The sequence below is a fragment of the Struthio camelus genome, chromosome 3 (assembly GCF_040807025.1).
Source record: "Struthio camelus isolate bStrCam1 chromosome 3, bStrCam1.hap1, whole genome shotgun sequence".
NCBI classification, from domain to species: Eukaryota; Metazoa; Chordata; class Aves; order Struthioniformes; family Struthionidae; genus Struthio; species Struthio camelus.
The window spans coordinates 57,742,363-57,762,949 of record NC_090944.1 but is presented as its reverse complement, the minus strand read 5'-3'; the positions used below and the strand labels follow the sequence as shown (position 1 = coordinate 57,762,949).

General features: G+C 42.6%; 1 protein-coding gene across 11 annotated transcripts in view; it reads right to left on the bottom strand.

The window, feature by feature from the left end:
• LIN28B (lin-28 homolog B) overlaps positions 1-20,587 on the bottom strand; it is a 111,957-nt gene that overhangs the window by 79,206 nt on the left and 12,164 nt on the right. For 2 of the 11 annotated variants that reach the window (XM_068937902.1, XM_068937903.1), the window contains 2 exons: positions 17,451-17,527; positions 13,884-14,071 (listed from right to left, as the gene is read on the bottom strand). In XM_068937902.1, the coding sequence (XP_068794003.1) occupies positions 13,884-14,071; positions 17,451-17,493 (231 nt within the window). In that variant the 5' untranslated portion in view covers positions 17,494-17,527. Of the gene's footprint in view, positions 1-13,883; positions 14,072-14,339; positions 14,578-15,025; positions 15,259-17,450; positions 17,528-20,587 lie in introns of those variants that run through there. The other 9 variants (XM_068937909.1, XM_009676912.2, XM_068937904.1 and 6 more) reach the window with 8 other exon arrangements.

Here is a 20,587-nt window from a genome sequence, read left to right as displayed (position 1 = left end):
CAAGAAAAATCATTGCTAAATCTCTGCACAGCCGGGCTTTTCCTCCACCCATACCAAGTCCAGCACAACAGAAAACTCAATACCTGACTGGCAAAACTTGCCAGCGCGCAGAAAAGGAAGACCCAGAATCTTTATTTTTGGCCCCTTCTAGACCCTAATTACAAGGATTTGGAATGCACTGATCCAGAAGGGGAAATGGGCACTGGGCTCTGCCATTCCTTTATGCAGCAGTTGCAAACTGACCTACATTGTTAAACGTACTTCTTGAAAGAGGCAGGAACACTGCAAGTATTTGAAGTATTTTGTAGTAATTCACCATGGACTATTCTGATTGTACTTTCTGAGTATTATTTTAATTCATTTTGCTAATTTTACTTCCTAAAATTTGGAGGTGGCTTTGTAAAGGTAACATTTTGGTTGCAACATTAATACCAGAAAGCTTGTTACAACGTTAGTCAAATTCTTTGAAACCAAAAATTTCAAAATCTGAGCGGCTGTTTTTGACAAAGAAAACATTCTGTCTAGTAAATGCGTCAAAAATATTTTACCATCATAAAGTAATCATTATTTTTCAATTACATTTTTAAAGGGAAGTAAGAATTACTATTCTCCGTACTTTTTCGAGATGTACGTTATTATTTGATAATTTTCTTCCATACAATTTAATGAGGATCTGCTATTTTTGTCTGTAATCTTATACAATTTGACAGTGAGATGTAAATGTACCCAGAAGAACAGAATGCTAGTAAGATGTATAAATTTAAATTAAATAAATGCAAATCAATGCCAAGTGTTTAACAAAGTTATATAGAGAAACAGAAAAACAAACTTTTTATATGCTAACTTATGTGGACAAAACAATAGACCAGTATGCATTTTTATTCTTTTACATCCTATCAGTAAATAATCGTCTTTCAAGTCAGTCCTCTTTTAAACCTGAAATGCCAGGAATTTCAAACTTGTCTACAAAATGGCAAAGCTACACTCGAACTAATCAAGACCCTGGTGAAAATGAACAAAGGAAACCAACGGAGCATTTCTACCACGTAAGATGTAAATATAGAGGAGTCACATTTCTCTTAATTCTGCACAGCTGAGCGTGATGAATGAAATTTATATGAACATATGTTCATATATAGTAAGTACATACAAATGATACTGTTACATAACTAGGATTTTGGGGGAGGGGAATTTTAAAGGGTGTAAAGCACTAGCACACACATATTAAAAACAAATATACTGAATGATAGTCAACGCACACAGAAACCTCACATTTATTTGATCGAACTTCTCAGTTTTAAATACCTTAAGTCCCCAACGAAACCATGAGTAAAAAATCCTTGAGAGAAAATTGTGTGCATCTACTGAAATTTCTTGGCCATTTTGTCTTTCATTTCACCTGGGTGAGCATTTCATCTCTTAATTTTAGTAACATTTGGTTGTTATGGGGTAACCCAAACATACTGCATGTTAAAAGTGCAAATGAAATGGAAGAAAGATTAAAATGCAATTAAACAGAATCTGAACAACTGGTAAGAATTATTATTAGGTAGATTATATTCATCGTCCGGAAATCAGAAATATCAGAAGAGAAAACAATCACTGTAGGCCAATTACCTCAATCCTTCTCAAGAGAAATATACTATAGCTGCACTTCATGACACCTACCGAGGTCAATGCTGTTTTAGCTCCCACGTTTTCTAATCAGTGAACATTCTATTAATAAAGTATCAATTTTAAAGTAAGTATGAATAAAAGGAAAACAATAAATATAAAAGCATAATACCTCTTTATGTGCAATCAAATAAAAACAATGGCTGGTTATGAGATAATTATATTAACATGTAGGTGATCATACAAGATTTTAAACATCGAGTATCCCATTGAACAACGAACACTAAAAGATACCAATCTTTGACAGAAGTATAGTGCTGTGGCCATGTCAGAGCCTGATCTTGGCCCATTTACAGTTGTCCCCAGGTAACAAAACTACTATTTGAAAAGGTACTACCCACGTGAGGAAGAGAAACAGTAAACCATACACATAAGCATGGAATGGGTCAACACTTTTAACAAACTGTCAATATTTACTAGTATAAATGAAAGTACTACATTACAAAAATAAATCATTCCCTTCAAAATGATATGCAATTTTAATAACCATATAATTGCTTCAGGAAAATAAAATACTGAAGATAAATGTAAAAATTCTTTGGGGAAAAATATCTACCAATTAAATTATTAAACATAAAGAGGTTTTGTTGCTCCAAGCAAACCACAGACAAATTAAAAAGTAATCACTATCTTGCAAAAAAAGCTGTAAATAGTCATTGCATTCAAAGACATCATATAAAATGGAAAATATGTATTTTTATTTTGTACAAAATCCTTTACTAATTTCTACTGAAGATAACAAATGCATAGACCAAATTTAAAGGGAGCTTCTCACCCTGATTGCTTTGAATTTAAATAAACTTAAACATTTTCACATCTGATGCATCATATTTTACATAGTTTGCTTAGTAAGTTTTTTTATTCTTGAGCGAAAGAAGGTATTGCAAGGAGGATAATTCAATAGCCTACTTTCTAGGTGCTTTTAATAGTCTACAATCCAGAACTAAGCGATCCTGCAAGTACTAGGAAAACTGTGGTATTTATTGCTGCATTAAGTGATAACAAAAGCGTGAATTAAAACAAAACAAAAAAAAAATCCCCAAATAGTCTAAGCAAAGATTGTATCTTCAGATATAGTCTATTCAAGATTCAGACAGAAATACTATTTTCATCTTGACAATATACCTTTAAAATCTTCTGCTCTCCTGTTATCTACAGTTCAATCTCACAATCCTTCCCCTTTGTGAATAGCTCCATTAAAATCAATGGTGATATGCAAAGGTCTATCTAATAAAATTCCTAAATACTAATATTGTTTATTCATGCATCTGCCTCAAATCCACACAATCACCTTACAAGTTATTTCTTATCTTAAACATTTGATATCACTAATTCTTGAAGCCAGTCAAAAATCCTTCTAAAAATTACTTTACTTGTTTCAGTGTTGTATTAATATTCCATTTCCTAAACCAGAATCACGCACAACAAACAGCACCATGTTAAACGTCCTGTTAATTAAAAAAATAACGTGCATGCTTCAGGTATGCAGACCCACATTCAAGAAACCATATATTAAAAGTTCCCACCTTACGGGTTTAACTTCTACCCTACATTTCCTACCCATTAAAAAGTTTTTGTGAAAAATCCCACGTGAAAACATTAAACAACTGTGATTTTGATTCATACAAAACAGCTGTTGAAAAAGAAAAAAATGGTTTTTAATTAACACAAAAACAAACAATGAAGCAGGCAAATGAAATATCATGTTTGTCACAGCCAAAGGAGACTAATCACTGTGCTGGAGAGCTAGTCTGTGAAATGGTAACTTTCTGACAAACTTAATTTACAAGTATTAAGGACCACATTATGCCCCCAAATCTGTAAGCTGTGCACCCCCTCCGGTTTGAACAGAGGCTCAAGTACCTCACCATTCCCCAAGCCCCTTCTGCCTGGGCAGGAGCTCTACATGCCTGACACTGGGCGGGGGGAAAAGGTGGCAGACGGGAAAGGACCACGCAATGAGGGCTCCCATCCTCCTCCTTGTGAGCACAAATATATAATACTGTGGTTACACAGTTTTTCCAGAGTCTTTTCCTATACTTATGACGTCCTATTAGTCCTGCTAGGAATCAAAAGCCTCCACACAGGTGGCACCAACTTTCTCTGGATTTCTGAACGGATGTTCAAGATCCCAAGGTGTTTTTCATGGAAACGGTGAACTTCACTCCCCTTCAGCAGAACCTGCGTGCACACATGGTGATGGGTCTTTTTCACATTGGCAGTATTTCACTACTTCTTCTGCCACTCTTTCCTCCTTTGATATGGAACGACTGGGGACTAAGCAATTTTTAGATGACCAGGTTAACAAAGACCTTATCAGAGCAAGAGCTTTGCATCGAAGCAGCCTGGTGGATTTGTGGTCAGCTATGTAAGACCTTAAACGCTATACAGTCACAGTACCAAAAAATTAGCATCTTGTGTGAAGTACACAAAGTTACATAAATGTCAACTTCATGCATACCTATCATTAAATTGTATGAGTTTACGGACCTTAGGTTAACTTTTAGTTAAGCAGCACTGAACCAAACCCTACTTTACTTGCACATTTTAGGAACCATACAGGCAACAAATCAGATCATTATATGGCCTTCACAGTTCTGAGCACAACCAAACACACTTACAAAAGCAGAGGGCATAAACTGAATACTTCCAGAAAGAACTTCCATATGATAGACTTAAAACATGCTCCTAATTCACACAAATGCTGTCCAGTTTACTGAACAGGTTTCACAGGTCAGTGGGACTGCTTCCCATGAGAACATGTAGTAGAATTTGGCCCATACGTATTGTAAAATCCACCGGAAAGGAAGGATGAAATGGTTTCATTATGTTAAGGATAAACTTCTGTCTGCCGTTCAAATCATTCCCATACTTCAATTCACCTGATTTACTGACTATATGTGGTGGGTGGGGGAAGCAAACTGGTCTGTAAATAATGCTTTGATGTCATTTCACTTTAGTGTCAGCAATGGCTAATTCTCAAAATGTGCAACCTCTGTGTCTCGCACTAGGCTATTAAACAGTACAAGATACCAACGTATATCTAAATGTTAAATAACAGGCGTTTGTTAAGGGCCCAATCCAAAGTCTTCAAGAAGTCAGCTTAGTCTTCCCAGCAAGTATAGTCTAGATCAAAACCTTTATATACTTTGAAATTTCCAGTATAATGACTCTAAAAATATTCAGAAATTACTACACGTGTTCAGCAGTCTTTTTAAAACCCCACATTTCCACCAATATTGTGTTATTAGAAATAGCCCATAAAGCCAACCAAGATTTTGATTACTGGCTTGCAAAATGCAGTTGTAAAATGAAGTAAAACAGTTTTAAAATTATAGCACAGGTGCACTATTCATTTTAAAGACACCTGTACTTTGAAAACAACCAAGTTTGCGTGCATTCTAGTCTGCTGAAATGCACAAGCGCTATCACTATTATGCTCAATTTCAGCCCAGGGATTATTTTGGTATGTGAATTTATATACCCATAAACAAAGGAAGTTATAACACAAATGTTAAAGTAGCCTCAAGTGGCACTATAATAAAAGCAACCCAGAAAAAAAAAATCCCTCAAAGCTGCATACCTATAAATGACCATGACTAATTAGAAAAGGGCCTCTGCGGGAACAGATAACTTTGATGGGAAAGCCACTATCAGCTATGTTCATAAGTAGTACACGTGTGTAATTACAATATTAGCGTCTTCTAAGACAGTACCATAAATTCCATCATGCTCATTGTAAACAAGTCTTGTATTCCAAATATTGATTGCACATGCACTTACTCAGAAACCCCCGAAAGTGAAACAGAACTTCCCAATTAAGAATAGTGAATGGGATTTGGCTTCAAGGCATATTATTTGTTCATATAATAATGACAAATATTAACAGAAGTTAAAAGGAAACATCAGTCACAATATTAAGAACACAACTGTTATTTTAATCAGGTACATTAGAAATAAATGATCTAGCTATATTTCCACATTTAATCAGTTCACTTTGGACTGAAGTCAATGAACTTATGTTTTCTATGAGTACATTGTTTTATGCAAATATAATAATATAATGAGAAAATATATAGAAAATGTCACAAAGGACTGGTGAAATTCTGAGACCATCTTAAACTTCAAATGCTAGGAGATACTTAAAATAAGCAGCTGCCTCAGTAGTATTTTTTAAAGACAGACATTTAAAAACCATCTAAACGATCACTCTATTTAAATCAATAGTTTAAGAGTAAAAATGTATGAAAAGACCATTTTAACGGGTGAAAAATACTAACATCTAATGCTAGACAAAACCAAACCAAACCTTTCAACCTCCCTCCTTCCAAAATCTTATTCTAGCACTAAATTAGATCTTTGGAATAAAAGTTATCTGGGTGATTTTCTTGACTGACTATTCCTGCACTGATAATAGAACAGAGATCTTCTACCTACTCTCAGACAAAAAATTTTGAATATTAAATATTATTTTGATGCATTTGACAAGTTATACATATGGCATAAATAAGTAGGGAACTACACTTCTCAGATGATCAAATATTTTACAACTAATTTCACTACAGCTTTCACCTATCTACCGAGAAGATACACCGAATTATTATGAATGTGCCCTATAAATTTACTTATTTCTGTTCTGGAGAAATAAGAAACATGCATTATTGTCACAATCCTTTTTGTTAAAGCAAAAAATACTGTTTAAAACAGCAATTCAGTATGTTTGAATAGCACAGTTTAAATATAATCGCTAAAAAAACCAACCAACCAAAAAACCCCGCAAACTCTCTATGCCAGATGGAGCTCAAGCGAGATCTGAAGACGACTCCTAGGACATTCAGCTTCCCAGGGTGAGCTCAGGGACTTGTGCCGGTCCCTGTAGCCACATGTGTGCCGCCCCCCCCCCCCCCCCTTTTTTTTTGGGAAAGTCGCTGTGACTTGTGACTTTCATTCTCTCTTCCTCCCTAGCAGAAGTTAATACCAGTATTCTGCATTTTGCACCAGAGGAGGCTGCACTTCATTTCAGTCCACTTCTAGTCCAGTCCTGAATGCGTTTCAGTCCACTGCATTCAGAGGAGACTACATTCATATTTCTGTGACAGCAGCTCCAAGCTCTCTTTCCTCTAATAGCTTCACCCTAGCTGCTTGTCAGCATCCTTGGCTGCCCAGCCACAGTGGCAGCTCTGCCCACCTTTATTTGTGGGGCCATGTGGTTTATCAGTATGAAAACTGATCCAGCTGAACCACAGAACAAGAGTTCCCCAACTGGGTCCACCATGCAGCTGCACAAGCACTTGTGCTGGCCCAAGAAGGAGAGAGCTGTAAAATGCTCCTGAAGCTCACTTAAGCAGCACTGCTGCCAAATGTGAAATGTCAACGTAAAACCATTGCCTTGGACTCTCACAAAGAAGGGTGGCTGTAGGAGTCTCAACCTCCACCTGTTCACCATGCTGCTACTGCAGACAACTCAGCTGCTTGCGGAGCAGCTGCTGAGCTGCTGCATGTTACAGCTTTGCATGTTAAGAAAAAAAATCAAAACCACTGCCACTTTTCTTTAATACAGATGACTGTAAAACTTGCAGCAGTTTCTGCAGCTGCTCCGCAAGCAGCTGAGCCATCTCTGGACTCAACCCAAGAGGAGTTAGCCTCTCCCCCCACCCCCACCCCCACCCAAATCAAGGCCAGCCAAAATAAAGCCCGGACACCAATTTCTCCAACTAAATAAGATCAAGCAATCAAAAGCACTTCCTCACCCTCCATGCAGGAGGGTTTACTGATACTCTTCTAATATAAAAGCAATTTAAAGATCCATTGCCTTCGCCAGGGACATCCAGTAGGCAGATACTTCGAGTCCAGACCTGTCCCGTGTAATTGTCCCTTGAAAAGAGCCAAGTATCAATCATAGCTTTCAGCTGATTTAACGAAAGAAAAAAAAAATCTTAAAAACAGCATACCCTTATTTGCTTGGATTCATTTAAGACACGTCATAAATGGTCTTTACCCTCTTTGTTTCTAGGTTCCTCAGATCATCTTTAGATCAAACCTTTCCCGGCACTTTTATATACCTTTGTAAAACTTCATGGGCCTTCTTTTGCTTTTACTATTCATGTCATTGGAGAAAGCTGACAGGCCCTTATTAAAATGGGTTACACATAAGAAGATGAATTAAACCATATTTGGAGGGATGTATACTTTATGGAGTGTCTACAACAGAACTCTGAGCAGGTTTAGATACTTACTGCCTCAGTGATCTAGTTGCAAACCAGGACAAGCAACAATAACATTTTTTTCCAATTTGACAATTCATTTCCTTTTAGCTTAAGTTCACCTATCTGCTTTGATATCTTCTGTTTGTGCCCCAGACAAAATATCCTCTTCCTTCCAACATCCCAAGCCCTGTGCGCAACTTCCTCAGTTTTGGAAAAAAGGAGGACAGCATGCTCTGGAAAGGGTTTAGTTACTACTTTCTCAAAGAGAGAAATCTCTCTAAAGACAAAATAGTCCCATGACAGACTTCTGCCTTTGGAACTTTGGTGATTTTTGCTTGTAAATATTAAATATTTAAACTTGCTTAGCAACATCTGAGCTGAATCAACACTATTTAGGTTTAATTGGACTTCCCATGCACTTAAATACTGCTAAATACTATCTATAGATTAAAAATGCACTGTAATGTTGGCTTTAGATGTAAACAGATTAAATCTGGAATGTATTTGTCACAAATGACAACTCCATAAATTAAATCCCAAAAGACAAGTTGCTTCAGTCAACTATCTAAACCTCTAAGTTTTTTTGCCATCTGTCTCCGTGTCCATAGGTGAGACCTGAAACGTTGGACTTGTTCGGTTTGCTTTTTAATTCTGGCTACTAATTAGACCAAAACAAGGCCACACTGCTTTACATCACAAATTTACGGTCCTCACAATGTAAAGTCAACTTTCTCTGCATGTATAACTGCTGCCGGCCCAAGCTGGGCTTGGGCCCTCCATCAGATTACTCATTATAGATTTGATATGAATTGGGGTTGCTGAGCCCGTGACACCCATGTCTTTACGTAGGTCTGATCTCCACCGGATCTCTTACACACATGCTCACTGTGGACACATGTTTATTCCACATTCGCTTCCTTCCTCAGCTTCCCTCTCTAAATCCTGCTAGCCACTTTTGTTTTCATCAGGACCGGGCTTGCCTGGTCCCCATCAGAAGACAAGGCAGGCAGGTTTGGAATAGTGTATTCTGCATGGAAACGTCTGTATTTCACAGTGGCATTGCTAGGTCGCATTTAACAACAAAGAACAATCTATTATTGATCCCGCTTGCCTGCTCAGAACTTCCAGTTACCCTGAGCAATTAAGGAGCTTTTTACAGGCTCCTAGCATAATAATGGTGAAATGGAAAAGCTGTACTGATGAATGAATCCATCCTTGTACAAGCATAGGATCCTATGTCTCATAATACTAGAGACAGTCTGTATTCAACGTATCATGCCATGCCCAATTTTGTATATCTTACAGCGTAAGTACTTAACTGTGGCTAAAATAAATAGGACTTTAAAGATGAGGCATCTTATTCGGCATGAAAAAGGATGGTCCCTCAAATTAAAGGAAAAAAACATTTCAGATGCTGCATATGTATTTAACTTTCTGTTTATTTTTCTGCCTGTTTACAATCATAACTGAATATTCTCAGAAATTCTCCTCTTCCCCCTTTTCTAGGTATTTGCAACAACTAACAAATAGGAGCCAAGTTTATAAAACAGACTGTTGTCAATGCAGAAAGATTTGCTGCAAGAAAAAAAACCCGTCTTCCATTTTTAATCAAATCTTGGAAAAACAGTAACTTGTAGTAGCAGTACTTGCAATAATTGAAAGAAAGTTTAGATGAAAGTGAAAAATTTTAAACTAACCATCTTCCTTTTAATGGGAAAACAAAATATACCAAGTGCTGCATGCTGCTCCTCCCTTCCTTCCTCTCCCGACCTCATAAAAGAGGATCCCAAGGAAAGATCATGTTTAAGGTGCCAGTTCAGAAATCCTCAAATCAAACTCTTAACACAATGAGAATTTTGGACTGTAAAGCCAGGTCGAAGTTAACTTGTTCTAAACTGAACGATCCACCACCGCTCAGAAACAGAACACAAAATTGTAACCTTTGATATTCACAAACATGGATTTAATTGCATCTACTTACACCCAACGCCCCGCTCTTCATTATCATCTTTGACATCTGAGCTTCATGCCAAGCACAGGGAAATTAAAGACTTTTCCAACATAATCCATACAAAATGTAAGCAAAAAAGGAATCCACAGTGTTTATTATGCTCAACTACCAGCATCTAAAAAGAGTGGTGCTCAGAGTTGTGCGTACAACTTTGAATACGCAGTTAAACAAACAACAAACCATCCTTTTTCTGATTCTCTCAGGACTCAAACCCTTCTCGTAGTTCATAGCAAGGAAGACACTTTTTTTTCCATGCGCATCAGAAGAGGTTTCACTCATTTCACCTCAACAGTCTCAGTTTTACCTCTTGACAAATACATATTTCAGTAAATAATCTTTAACAAGAACAGTTCACATATAACTAAGGGCAGAATTCAGACAATAGAAGATATCTTACGTTTTCCACGTGAACTAATTAGCAGTGCAAGCAACAACGTTGAGCTAAATTCAGTAAGGTGCATGTTTGTTGGATTTAAGCGTTACACAAGACTGACTAGCATTCATTTTTCTGTAAAAGAAACACAACGGACCAGTCACATTGCCGCATATGACATGGCAGGGTTCAGAAAAATGGAATAGTTTTTAGGATTTGTAATTTTCTGTTACGCTGAATGGTTCTAACAGGTGACTTAAAGATCTAAACTGTATCAGAGTAAAGCTAAGAAAGGACAAGAGCGTAAATGTTTACAACTGTACCCTATTTGCAAAGCACAAACACACAGAGATGCACATAAATAATCGCTGACAGGTTTCTACCTGAAAGAATGCGCCTAGCTCTAGGTACCTCATTACCAGAAAGGTAACAACAAACTAAAAGTAGTTCAGAGAAGATCAAACGAAGGGAGGACTTAAAAGGTAGGGTGGTTTTAAAACCTCAATACTGCAGCTGTTTCACAAGCAGAATTTTCATTGGAGGAAGGAGGAGGTCGAACACAAGTATCGTTCCTCTAAAAATATATCAACATATACAGTTAGTGAAGCACTGACTTCAGAAAAACATTACTATAATGGTTAAACTTCCCAGGGAAGCTCCAAGAAGAAAGAAAAACTATTTGCTGCAAGTTCAGAAAACTAGGTATAATAAGATTAAACTATTACAGGATATTTTCATTCGTCATCTAAAAAGTTTTTTTGCCCATACCAAGATCTCAAACTTGGCACAGCTTCACCAAGAGAAGAAAGTAAGGTAAGGCAGTAGAACTATTACCAGGGTTCAAACTGCCTTTGAGAGGACCTGGTCTAAATAACATAGTAGCTTCTTCCTCAGCTTAGACTGATTCTATAGGATTTTAGCAGCTACATACACTGCAGAGTGGGTGAACACACACTGCACTATGTGCACACACTTTAACAACCATTTTCAAAGCCGTTCTAAACAGCAATATTTTGTTCTGACAGATTAATAAACTCACGTCTTTCCCTCGAAAGGGACTTTTCACATGACTAAATTTTTCAAATGCATAAAATTAGTAAGAACAGGGTCCAATCACTGCTCAGCAACAGACTCTGTTTGTAAGAACATGAACCCTCCTCCTTAAATAACATTATTGATTTAAATATATTTTTATAATAACTTTATAATAATAACTCTGGCTGCTACTGTTAGCTCTGCTCAGCTAGTCAGCTAACACAAAGCACTCTACTCAGCAATATAAATGACCTAAAACGTACTCTGAAGCAAAATAGATACTGCTTCTCCGCATTACACTAAACAGAAAAATTCTGCTTTTGACTGATGGAAAGAAGATTAATGTTACCATGAAGCTTATGTGTATCCTAGATTTCATCAGGAAGAAAAAGTAAAAGGTGACAAACATAAGGTATTTTCTTTGTTGCAGGAGCAATCCTTACGGACTACTAATAAATTCACTCAGTAAGACGTATCTTTAAGAAATACTCAAAATGACTGAGGCGCACAGTTCATACACCATGAAACATGCTATTTTTCATTGCTTTTTATACCAGTACACGTTTTAGAAATCGTAAGCATATTGATAAATTGCAGATTAGTAAAGCATCAACAAGTATACACATTTCTAACATGTCCTGCTTGTAGGAGACCACATCTCTTAGGGGACAAAACTGAATACAGACTTCCAAATATGCCACATCCTTTTTATTATTTTCTGTGAATACTTTCTATTATGGAACAACACACCTTGTCCAGTATTATTTAAATGTAGATTTCTGCATGACAGAGAAGTGTTGAACTATCAGGTATTTGCCCAGCTCTACTCTAAGAAAGTCATGGTTTCCCAGGATATTTATTAATAACACTGCTGTGCTTCAAGAATTTCTCTTCTATTTTTTGAGGAGCAAAGAGAATAAAAAGTATTAAGAGAAAAGCAGATGAAGGAAAAGTTTTCTTTCATCTATAAAGTAAATTTATAGGACTGTAAAGTGCAATTTAATGACTTAAAAAGGTACAAAGAGGGGAAGAAAGGGGGGGGAGAGGGAGAATGCTACTAACTGAATATTTCATTAATTCAGTTCTAAAAAGTAGTAGCAGCAAAGAGGGGGGCACCCCACATGTCAGTACAAAGCAGGAAGCGTAAGAATTTAAATCCTTTTGTATTGCTTTTACATGAAAAATAAACTCGCTCTCTGATTTCACACTTGGCACGTAATTTTAAATGTAAACAGCCAGTACCGATGCCCAGGCTCTAGGGAGAGCGCACACGTAACACAGCAAGGCCAGAACTGCTCTCCCCCACGGCCACCAGCAGCAAGGCGACATGCCACAGAAGGAAGCCCCGTTTCAAAGCTTTCGCCACCTTTTTTTATTAGCCTAATGAGAAGCGTGGCCCTTGCAAACGCCTGGCGAGAGTTATCACAACGTAAGGCCAGGCCATGGAAAGGAAGCAGAAAGGGGCACTCACCATACAATCAAGGAACAACCCCCCCCCCCCACACACACACACACTTTTCATTGCAAACGTCATAGAAAATGGACAACTACGTAAAAAGTTAAGATGCCTTCTGCCTGCCTAACATGGCCCTAGCCAAGCCCAAAATGGTCTCTTTACCCAGCAGATACCGCTCTCCAGTCCTCGGAGCACCTCCACGTTTCTGAGAAGACCGGTGAAATTCAAACTAGCATTGTTGCAACTGGAGACTGCCACAAGGACCAGGGAAAGTCTACACAGGCCCCCTTCTTAACAAACCACGCTACGCCTTTGGAAAATTGCCCTTAATTAAATGATTTTATATCTCTTGCGTCCAAAACTCCTTCACGTGAGGGCGTTCGCCCAAGTTTCTACGTGCAAAATATGAACACCGTTCACGTAAGTATGTTTAAAAATAAAAACAATGGCGAGAGGCTTTTTCTTAGTCCAACAGCTTTGCAGAGACAGTGCTTTTGGCTTACTTCTTCACCGTTACGTTTTTTCAAGGAGATTATTTCAAACCAACCAACCAACCACGTAGATGCGGCAGTGCATTACCATGAGGACACGCTCAGGTCTGAATTACTGCAAAATAAGACTGTAATTATATTTTAGTTTCACTAACTCATCTCAGATAAGCTTTTAAAAAGCAATTCGAGGTTTACATGAAAAGCGTTTAAAAGTGTATTCAAATGATATTTAAATGAAAAGGACGTCTATTTATCCTTCTTTGAGCTTAATTTTCATCACTTTCCAGGAAAAGTGATCTGCTCCTGATCAGGTGACAAATGTTAAACCTTGTCGCAAGGAAAGACGTGGCATTTAAAAATAAGTAAAAAGCACAGGAAAAGTTCCTCACCACAGAGTCAAATACGAAGAAACAACATTATCCTTTCGCACAAGTCTCCAGCCAGAGACTGAGCACGCTCTAACGACCTTATTTACTCAGATCAGATGCTGCCAACAAAACCTCTACCTAAGGCAACTTTTTAATTACAGATCTACTTATCTAGGAAAAACAGGTAACTGCTCTTCACGTGAAACCGGACTCGCACCGAGCTCAACCGAAAGCGGCAGGCTGAGATGGAAGACAAAACCGGGTCTTACTTGGTGTACAAAGACATCAACGGGAGACTCCAAGGGGCTTCCCTCTCGATTGCTCATGGAGATGAACCCGAATCCCATCCTCACATTGAACCATTTGCAATGGCCTGTTCCGTGCAAAACCTGGGATTCCTCCTCTTCTTCCTGCTCCGGCAGCTTCCCGGGCTCGTCTCCACCTTTACTCGCCCCTGCTGAGGAAGAGGGAAAGGCCGGGGGTGGGGTGGGGGACAAAAAGAAGGGGGGGGGGGACAAGATGCAAAGCCAAGAGTTAAATTCTGGTAACATCCTTTTGCCACTGTTTAAAGGACTTGGTAGAGTAGAAACAGAAAGGAGAAAGCAAACAAAACAAAACCAAAAACAAACTACGAAAACAGCTTCCCCCCCCCCACCCCCCGGTTTTACATTAAATCCTAAAACAAGCAACCTTCTCCCTAAAATAGGTCAAAAAAATCAAATCACCAGAGGTTACAGAGAGGAAGCCCAGCGTGCAGCGGCTCTCTCCCTCTCTCTCTGCACAGCCCACGTTTCTGTACATACGTGTATTTTTCCATTTAACTCCATCTTTCAGCCACATTACAGCACAGAACGCGATACTTTACTTGAATATTGCTGGTTTAAGACCGATCCCATTTCCCAACAGAAATTCTCTCCAAATTAGTCTCTCCTTGCAAGGCGGGCCCGGGGGCGAGGGGGGAGGCTGGGCGAGGAGGGGTGGAAGAGAGAGAACAAGCAAAAATTGGGCAGATTGCACAACAACTGGCTATTGCACATGCCGCGCTGAAACCACTATTTTCCAACGTGCATCCATCCCTCCTTGGAATAAACTTTGGATTAAAGTTGGGGGGACAGGTGTACAGCCGTTTTCTCATCCCACCGCTGAAACTGTGCTTAATCAAACAGGAACAATTCAAACAATAGCCCCCTGAAAGCTTTTCAAGTTCTGAATCGGTGTGGGCGGTACGGAACAGTTTTTGAGATCTGCAACAATAGGTTTGTAGAAAGCCCCCTTGCGCGAGCTGATAAAAAAGGGGTAATGCATAGTGGGGTTAAAAGGGGGGTGGGGGGGAGGAGAGAGAGAGAGAGAAAAGGAGAGAGCGAGCGAGCGAGCGAAAATCATAGTAAAACAATAGAAAAAGAAAATTAACCTTCGGCCATGTTGCCCCACGGGCCCTCTGCTCCAAACTCGTGAGATGAAAACTTTCCCTTTGGATCGAAGTGGTCTTCTGCATTAATCTAACATCCTGATTTTGAACGATCGCAAATTTAGCTCGCATGGTCTAATGTGCTTTCCCTCTTTTGATTTTTCCCCTTCTCGCTCGCTCAGTTTCTGGCCCCCTGCGCACACGTGACTTTGTCAATTACATGCTTTCTTGCTACTAATTTCACATCGGATCCTTAAGGGGTTGGCGAGAGGCAGGAGCAGCCAATCGCCATTTCAACCACGCTGACACACCAAAATAATTTATGAATGAACAAGAAATTTCAAGCACTTCTTCTTTTTTTTTTTTTTCGACAGCTAGTCTGCACACTTCTTTACGGGAAACCGAGATGACGTATTCTGGGGTTTCTGTATTCCCGTGCCTGCACAAATACGTAGGAAGATACGCATATTTATACATGTCGTATAACAATAAATTTAACTAGAGGCAGGCATGCGGCTGAGGTTACTAGCATAGCGCACACGCTGCAGGTGGGGTACGCATGCACATACGCGTGTAAGCTGTTTACAAACGACACGCGTAAATGCAACGCGCAGGCACTAGGTACGCCGGGGGCATCAGCGCCAGCACGTGCTGCCGGCTGCGCGCACAACGGGCTGGTTTCCACCTGAAGGAAGCAGCTCCGCGCCGCGCAAACGCCGCGGCGCTTGCGCCTGCTGGCAGCGCGCGGGCCGCGGAGGGAACCGCAGCCGCGCTGCGGCGGGTCGGCACCTGGCCGTAACCGGCCGGCCGCCCCCGGCCGCGGGCGAGCGGAGGGAGGGAGGGAGGGGGGAGGGAGGGGGGAGGGCCGCCTGCGCGGGCGCGCAGCGCCGCGGCCGCCTCCGCTTCGCGTTCCTTGAGCTCGCGTTCAAATCAAAAGCGCAGCGGAAACGCGGTATCACCTTAATATGGCCCAGAATGTACCGGGGTTTAGCGTTTCAAAACATTTCTGGAGGGGGATGGGGCGAGGAATTGTACTTCACAGGTTTCTCCGCCATCTCTTTCCGGGGGAGGGGATGTGATTAATGACTTCCTAAATAAGAGCCCAGTTTTCAAGCCTGGCATTAGAGTGAACCTCAATCAGCAGCGATTGTTCCCCGGGAGCGCGGTGGGGGGGGGGGGGGGAGGAGGAGGAGGAATGACAGAGAAAAGGATTTGCTAGAAAGGAGGAAGGCGGAAAAAAAAAAAAAGAGGCAGGAGGAAGACAAAGAGAAGAGGAATAATGCTGGTTGGGGACTGCAGTTTCCAATCTTCACTACTGGCGGGTGGGGGTTGCAACCCAGAGAGAAACGCGTTATACGTAACGGGCTCGGGAACAGCCTCACCAGACCCCTTTACAAATTCACTCTCACAGGTACACACACAGCTATAAGCCTGCCCGCAAGCCCTTCCCATTGCTGCCTTTACGGCCAAATGCATTTTAAGTAATAATTTTTAAGAGCTTAAAAAAACCAACTCCTAATTAAGTGAGATTATTCCGTTTTCTTCCTCCTCCGTCTTTTCTCTTTTCAAGTAAAGGTATAGATAAAATTAATGCAAAACAGCGTTTTGCATTTTCTGGTCTGATCCTATATTCACATAGAACCTCACTTTACATCCAGTGTTGTATAACCTTTAAACGCTGCCTATAACTTGTTAAAATCTGGGCTCAATTATTTTCTTATTAAAATCCCTTCCTTCTCTTCCCCCTCCCCCCCGGCGTCCTCTCTTATCCCACGGACACCCACCCACCCACCCACCCACCCACAAATAAAAGCCGAAGCAGCAAACTGATCCGTGCAGAACTTGAATAAAAGGGTTTTGTGCATTTGCAAAGCACTTGCTGTTGTTTTGGAAGTGGCGTCGATCAGTCTGCCCAATTAAGAGGGACGCCTTTGCCCCGATGGGCCTGTTTACTCCTGTTGTTGCCTTTCAGGAAAGCGTAAAATTCCCGTGCTCTCGTCTAATTTGTGTGTGAAATACCCTGGGTGCTCAGAGTTTGATCGTTTGGTAGAAATAAGCGAGGGTGGGCAAAAGTGTAAAAATACAAGCAGTCTGGCAAGTGGAGCAGAAGCTTTAAATCCTGGAATTCCTTTGCAGTCTTCAACCGTAAATTTCCTATAGGTTATTTCAACAGTGGAGGTCGACTTCCTACACTGACCTGCCTTACGCATTCGTGCTATATACCATTTCTCTTTGCTTGTAACCTCCCTTCCCCCTTTACAATAGCGATTATTTTACAAGATTAAATCACCAGCGATTTTATATGCTTGCATGTTATGACCGGAACGATTTCTCATCTATAATAAATATGTGAAATTTAACATAGGTGAAAGCGCAGCTTTGAACCAAATTAAGGTTACCTGAAGAAAAAAATGGTTACAATACTTACCTGAAGTGCCTAAAACTACATTTCTTGCAGCAGAGCAGGGCATATTTATCAGATGTTAGCGCTCTCTGTCCCCACCCCTAAAAAGGCAGAAAATACTCTCTTTTATACAGTTTTAAAGTCTTTATTTGTTCAGATTGATTTCTTCTAACAACATTTGGTATAAAAATTCCTTGGAGACTAGAATATTGGTTAACGGACACAAATAAGTTGATTGAGTTCATTAAATGGAAAAATTGTCTTTTGTTCACAAGTTTGATTTGAATTAAAATTCAATGGGGTGTGTTGTTTTTCAAGGAATAAATGTAAGACTACAAAATGGGGAAATTTTTGAATGCAAATCTATTGGTTACAAAGTATTTCTTACATTGCAAAACAAATGCTGATTTTGTAAAATGGAAAGGGGGACAGGAAAATTTGCAAAGGGTCTTTACTGAGATCTGCAGGCCTCCAGTATTAGTGGAATTAAGGTTGGGGTCACTGGACTGGTCACTGGTGTCAGATGTTATCGACTCATTCATTTCCTGCAAGGGACATCATCCTTTCAAGTTTTGTGGAAGGTAGAGTGCTGTTGCCAGCTGGGAACTCTCCAGAAAAAAAAAAGAAAGGAAGAAAGAAAAAAAAAAACCAGAACCCCAATCCACCAACACCCTTCCAAAATTCATTCAAAAAGAATCAGCCACAAATACTTGGTGGTGGGGGTGGAAGGTCCAAGAAGATAAAGGGTGGAAAAAAAAAACCCTATTGAACAAGCCAGGGGGTGCAAATTAGTTTTGACATATATTTCATATGTAGAAAGATAATCCTATTCGCACAGCCCTCTAAATAGATGCTAACTTTAGTAGATAATAAGAAGCTGGATCACTGTCTGTATAAAAGCACAATAAGAGCTTCCTTGAAACTATGAAACCAATACCTGGTGTATTGATTTTCCAATTTGTCGCCTTGCTAAAATTTTTATGTCCCAACTGTGATTTCTTCTATTCCGCATGCACACCCCAAGGGGAGGAAAAAAAAATCAAACAACCCTCTGGCGCGCATTTGAACCAAAACGCGTGTTTTACACTTGAAAGCAGAGCTCCGGGTGCCGCCACGACTTCCCATTTCAAAGCGCACCGAGCATTTGCCGCCGAGCGGCGGGCAGGAAAAGCAGGAGCGGCGCAGCCCCGGGTGCGGAGCCCGGCCCGGCGGGGCCGCTGCCCACCCCCCCGTTTCCACTTGCTCGGGTTGAGCTGCTCGGCGCTGCAGCCTGGCACGGAGCCGCCCAGCGCCGCTCCACGCAGGGCCAGCGGGCGAAGGCGGCCCCCGCGCCCCGCTTCTGTTTGAGCGAACGAAGCGTCCGCGCTGTTCCCGCGATGGTTTCTATTAAAACCAGCGACAGCGCAGCTCTTCCTAAAACGGGGGAGGGGAAGCCTTGCCGCCGCCGCCGGCCACCTCCCCCCCTCCCCCGCCCAGGCCGGTTTGGGGCCACGGCGGCCGCCGCTGCCTCGGGCCGGCAAAGCGCCCTCCCTCCGCGGCGGGGCGAGCCGCCACCTGAGGGCCGGAGAGCGGCCGCCTTGCCCGACGCCTTCCCGAGGGCAGAGCCACGCCGCCGGCGCCTCCCCGCGCCGACCCCAAAGCGGGGGTCGCCGCCCCGCCGGCGGCGGCGGGCGAGGCCGGTGCCGAGCGCCGCGCTCCGGCCATCAGCACACAGGGAGGGGTCCCCGCCCGGGGGGGGGGGGTCGTGCCCGTCCCGGGGGCTCCACGTAGTCCTGCCAAACCGGGTCTGGTACCCCCCTCCTCCCCCCGCCGCTTCGTGCCGCGCTCCTCCCGCAAGGGCGGGCGAGGGCCAGCAGGACCCGAAGCGACTCCGGCACGTTTAACGGCCTCCCTCGAGTCGTTGTTTTCCACCCGTGTGCGCGTCCGTCTGTCCCGAGAGGGGCGGGAAGCCCCTGAGGAAGGGACTTGGCTTCGCTGTCCTGAGGTGACGGATGAGGGACGTGTCCGATCTTGTGTAACTCAGCGCAGGAGTTAGAAGGGTGAGGTGGGGGAGGCACGGGGCGGGGGGGGGGAAGAGAGAGAGAGACAGGCGAAAAAAAAAAAAACCAAATCTCCTGAGGCAGCGGCTCTTCCCGCCAAAACCCTCTCACCTACGGTTTGGCCGCCAAAAGCGCCTTCCCTTTCCGCCTCTGCCGCGGTTGCGCGGCAAACGCCGTGGAAGGGCTGGGGTCGAGGGCAGGGCTTCCCTTGCGAGAGCCGGAGCGCGGCTCCCCGGGGGCCGCTTCCCCGCTGCCTCCCTGCTCCCCGCGATGGCCAACGGCGAGCGCCCGTCGGGGGTTGAGCGCCCGCTCGCCCGCCCCGCGAGCAGCCGGCGCCACCCTGCCCAACGGCCGCCCTCCGTCCGCGCGGGCGGCGGGTCTGTCCCCGTCCCCCCCCCCCCCACTACCCGCGCAGGGCTTTGTTTTAACTCTTTTAAAAAACGCACATTCTTTCAAACGGAGAGCGCGGCCACTTGCCGTCGCGCGCGTTTCAGACGCTAGGGCTTGGTCGTGCCGAGCCACCTCCCGGCTGTTAAATTTTATCCCGACTTCGAGCGTCTTGCCCGAGGTGTGGGAATGATGTTAAAAGAAGACGGCTAATTTCGGATCTCCGCAAAAACGTGAACGGAGCGAACTCCGCCCCCACCCAATTGCGCGTTTTGCATTATCAGAAACGGCGAGGGATGGGCTTTGCCCCGCATACGCATGCGGAGGATAGGAAGTTACCGGTTTTATGCCTTCACAACGCACCCGAGCGGAATCACGGCCCCTTTAACCAAATAACGCTTTAATTACAAGCAAGTGCTTCAGCCCCCTGCCGCCGGGGTCGGAGCCCGCCAGCCGTTTGCCCGCGGAGCACGTTTCGCGTTGCCGGCGCCAACGCTACCGCGTAAACCAGGGGCACTTGTGCGCGCCGCCGGGAGCCGCCCGAACGGCCGGCGCAGACGTTGCCGGTTTTAATCTTTGCCACCTGAAGCGGGAGCATGCTAGAAAATCACCAAGCGCTCGTGAACCGCGGTTACTCCTCTTTAACGCGCACGATGTGTTAAAGCGCGTGCTTTGCTCCCTAGTTAGGGACGAGGAGACCCTCGCTGAAGGAGCGACGCGGTAGGCTGCGGGAGG